The sequence below is a fragment of the Lolium rigidum genome, chromosome 1 (genome assembly GCF_022539505.1).
Source record: "Lolium rigidum isolate FL_2022 chromosome 1, APGP_CSIRO_Lrig_0.1, whole genome shotgun sequence".
NCBI classification, from domain to species: domain Eukaryota; kingdom Viridiplantae; phylum Streptophyta; class Magnoliopsida; order Poales; family Poaceae; genus Lolium; species Lolium rigidum.
In genome coordinates, this window is record NC_061508.1 from 282,411,869 (window position 1) to 282,416,098 (window position 4,230).

General features: G+C 52.0%; 1 protein-coding gene across 1 annotated transcript; it reads right to left on the minus strand.

Moving 5' to 3' along the window:
• Window positions 1-2,116: 2,116 nt before the first annotated feature.
• LOC124683807 (cytochrome P450 84A1-like) lies at window positions 2,117-4,230 on the minus strand. Its single transcript, XM_047218251.1, has 2 exons — window positions 3,313-4,230; window positions 2,117-2,771 (listed from the first exon to the last, which is right to left on the minus strand). Exons 1-2 carry the CDS (start codon window positions 4,228-4,230, stop codon window positions 2,139-2,141), a joined length of 1,551 nt encoding a protein of 516 aa, XP_047074207.1. The 3' UTR covers window positions 2,117-2,138.

The window sequence follows — 4,230 nt, forward strand, 5'->3', positions numbered from 1 at the left end:
GCGTTTCTTGCGCCGAAGAAGGTGTTTATTCGACCGCGGACAGGTGAAGCACTTTGCCGAGACGAGAATGAAGAGACCTGAGTCGAGAGCCGATTATGACCGCTCTCTTGGACAGTCCTCTAGAGCGAGCAAAGAAGCAAAAAAAGTCGCACGACTTGGACAGCGGGACATTCGGGCCGCACCCCACTTCATCGTGGAGCCATATCATGATCCAGAGACGGCATCGATGATCGAACGGGCGGCTAGAGCTCGGGGAGCATCGGTTGAGTACGAAGATTACTATCCAACGGCTCAAGTGGTAAACACGTATAGATACGGAAAAGATCTCGTCAAACTCGGCGAGCTCGCGCGTCTAGGGACTCGGATGCGAAGGTTGCATGACCGGTACCTGAAAGCCTGTCGAAGAAGTGAAAGCTACCTCACGGTGTATCTTAGAGATGAGCATTACTTCCGGGGGAAGACGAGATAAACCTTGAGATAGAAGAACTGTTTCAGTTATTCAATCAAGACGCCCTCGACAAAGCTGTTATCAGTTGCTACTGCCTGTAAGTGATTTATTTGTGTAATTAAGTTTTTAGCTCATTCATTTGCACTAACAATTATCCTTTGTGTACGCTATACATTTAATTATGCAGAATGAAGAAGCTGGAATACAAAAGAGGCAAGCTCCTACCGCTGGGGTTCATAGACCCAAACACAGTTCATGAAGTTACGGTTCGACGGTACCCCAAGGACACGAGAGGACAACATCGTAATGTTTTTAGAGAAGCAAGCGGACAAAGATGATATATTCTTTCCCTACAACTTCAAGTGAGTGTTATATATAACATACATTATGCTTGTGCACCTTCCACTTTATTCTCGTAATCATTGAGCTATGCTTGTGCAGTTTCCACTTTATTCTCCTAATCATTGATCTTCAACTTGGAGTCGTAAACGTCATGGACTCGAAACGTAAAGAATATGCGGAATGGGCGGACATGGCTGCCATCCTCCGGAGGTAGTTTCAATCAGTTTCGTATTGGCATCTTCATCTGCTCTAATTCGAAGATATCATCAACTAATCAATTACTCATTTACTCATTATTTTTTGCCGGGCAGGGCTTGGAAACGGTTCATCGATACTGTTCCGGGTGAATGGAAACCAGAGCTTACATTTAGAGATTACCCTGTAAGTAGTACTATATATATAGCTATGTCCAGTGAAACTTTATATATGATATTTACTTTCAATACGATGCTTGATTATTAGTTTGATCGAACTATTTTTTCGTAAAGTGTATGAGGCAGGAACAAGGGAATAACTTATGTGGATACTACGTCCGCACCTTCATGCGTGACATGTCCTGTCCCAAGGGTGGGGACCCCCAAATACACCACACTCGTGTACGATAACAAATTTTCACAATTAATCTTAATTAGTACCATCTATTGTATTGAGTTCCATTCATATATTGATCTCCTTTTTTAAATATAGATGACACGCCTGCGGGACACTCTCATAACAGCGGATCAAATAAAAGCAATTCAAGAGGAAATCGCGGGATTCTTTATTACCGAGGTCCTTACCCCAGTGGAGAGCACTATCGGAAGATCGTGACGGAGGAGGATATTCGTTCGAGGAAGAGTTGTATTGTAAATATGCATGCATTACGTGTACCTGTGTTGACTATGTCGTGTACCGTTGACGATGTCTATATATATTCATGACGATTTTTTGTGGTTTCTTGAATGATATATATATGCATTGTTGAAACTCTGCCGCGGCAAGGGAAACGAGACTGTTTCTCGCGCGCGGCAGAAACGCTGGTACAGCCCAAATCTGTGCCGCGAGCAGAAATAGCAATTCTGCCGCGGCAGAGAAACATAGGCCCGGTTCGTACCACGAACCGGGACCAAAGCCCTTCCAGCGCGAGCTCCCTGGTCGCACCACGTGTTGAGGCCTTTAGGCCTGGTTTATCTTTGAACCGGGACTAAAGGGTACCCCCTTTAGTCCCGCCTAATTGGTCCCGGTTCGGGAACCGGGTCTAAAGGCCCAAATGGACCGGGCCTATTGCCCCGTTTTCCACTAGTGCTTATAAACAAAAGACTACCAACGACACACGATATGTCTCGGTGAGCAAGTGATTGTGCACTAATCACAAGGGACAGGTAAGACGGGGCGTGGGCACAGCGTAGAGCCGAGTGGCGCGCGGCGTGGTGAGGCCGAAGACGTCGCTCATGTCGAGCTCCGTCGGCTTCATGCCGTCGGGAAGCTCCCAGTTGAACCCGTGCGCGAGCTGCGCAACGGCGAACTCCACCGCGTGCTGGCCGAGCCCCTGTGCCGGGCACGATCGCCGGCCGGACCCGAACGGCACAAACTCGTAGCAGCCTCCCTTCAGGTCCAGCCCTGCGGCCTCCCCCTCGCCGGGCATGAACCGCGACGGACGGAAGGTATCAGCGTCCTTCCAGGCGTCGCAGTCGCGGTTGATCGCCCATGCATTGACCAAGACACGGGAGCCTCTGGGCACCGAGTAGCTGCCGACGATGCAGTCTATGGCGGCCTCGTGGAGGAGCACTGGGATGGGTGGGTGCATGCGGAGCGCCTCCTTGACGACGCACTTTAGGAAGGGGAGCCTGATGAGGTCTGATTCGTCCACCGTCCGATCGAGCCCCACCACGTCGGCGAGCTCCTGCTGCAGCCGCCGAAGCTCGGATGGACTATGCATCATCTCCGCCATTGCCCACTCAGTTGTGGACCCCACTGTCTCCGGCCCGCCAAATAACATGTCCTGCATTAATCATCCCATGCATGCAAATTAAACATCCACATCACCACATAGGGTAGCAAACAAGTAAATAAGGGTGTTTCTAGTTCTCAAAGAACTAACTTCTATTTTCAATCAAATGATGTCATTAAATCTAAGTTGCAAGCTATGTTGCAACTTATGACTAGCACGACCATGAAGCATATCTAACGGTTGAGCATTTTTCTTAGTTGCATTCCTACATGCAGCTACAGCCGAGAGAAATCTCAGTTGAAACCCCAATTGTAACTCGAAAAAAAAATCAACTACTGCCTTACTCAATCACGATGCAATTGAATGGTGTAGAACTAAACAGAGCACGAACTTACTTTGCTGAGTACTAGTGCCTAATGATCTCTTGTCTCGTTCTCGTTTTGTAGACACTTTTCTAGACGATCGAAAGGATTTCGTTAATTAGCTATATAGATGTACTCTCTTTTAATCCTGAACTGGAACCATAGACTTGCCGGACACACTGGAATATAACGTGGCATGTCTCTAAGCGAAGTGAGTGTAGAGTACTTACCATGATCATGGCCTTCACGTTATGGCGGGTGAACCGGATGGCGCCCTCTCTGTTCTTCCCGCTGGCCGGGTCCGCATCGGCGAGGAACGCGAGCAATCCGTCTACCAAGTCGGCGTCGGGATCGGCGGAGTCCTTACCCCTCCTCATGTGCTCGTCGACAATCTTGTCGACGAACCTGTCGAGAGCGCCGCGCGCCGTGCGGAGGCGGCGGTCGAAGCCCCGCCGGCCCACCCAGCTGAGCCACGGGAAGAAGTCGCCGACGTGGAACAGCCCCATGAGCCTCGAGAACTCCTGGAGGATTACGACGAACTCGTCCAGCCCTTCTTCGTCGCGCGCGCTGAAGGCGGCGCGGAAGATGACGCTGACGGTGAGGTTGAAGATGAGCTCGCCGAGGTTGACGGCCTCGCCGGTGCGCCTGCCCACGGCGCGTGCCAGCGCGCCGTACCCGTCGCGCACGGCCAGCCACGTCTCGGCGCGGCGGCGGCGGCTGAACATCTTCGTGACGCAGAGCTTGCGCATCTGCCGCCAGTAGGCCCCGTTGTGCGCGAACGCCATGTCCGAGCGGCCGTAGGTGAGGTAGTGAACAGCCATGGTGGCCGGACGGTTCGAGAAGGCACCGTCCTGTGCGTGCAGCACCTCCCGCGCGTACTCCGGCGTCGACACAGCGAAGACGTGGAGCCAGCCGAAGCGAAGATGCAGCAGCCCGCCGTACTGCTTCGCCAACGCCCCCAGGCCACGGTGGGTCAGCTGGTCCACCAGCGCCATGTTGCCGATGATCGGCAGCGGCTTCGGGCCTGGAGGAAACGGCGCGCGGCCCAGCCGTCGTGTTTGGAGGATGACGAAAACCAGCGAGGCGACGAACAGCCACAACAGTGGATCATGCACGCACTCCATGGCGATCTTTGCCAAGACCGCCAT

Excerpts from the sequence above, each read along its gene's own strand:
- LOC124683807 (XM_047218251.1), bottom strand. The coding sequence starts at position 4,230 with ATGGCGGTCTTGGCAAAGATCGCCATGGAGTGCGTGCATGATCCACTG. Across the intron at positions 2,772-3,312 it reads ACGTGAAGGCCATGATCATG|GACATGTTATTTGGCGGGCC; the intron begins GTAAGTACTCTA and ends TGATTAATGCAG.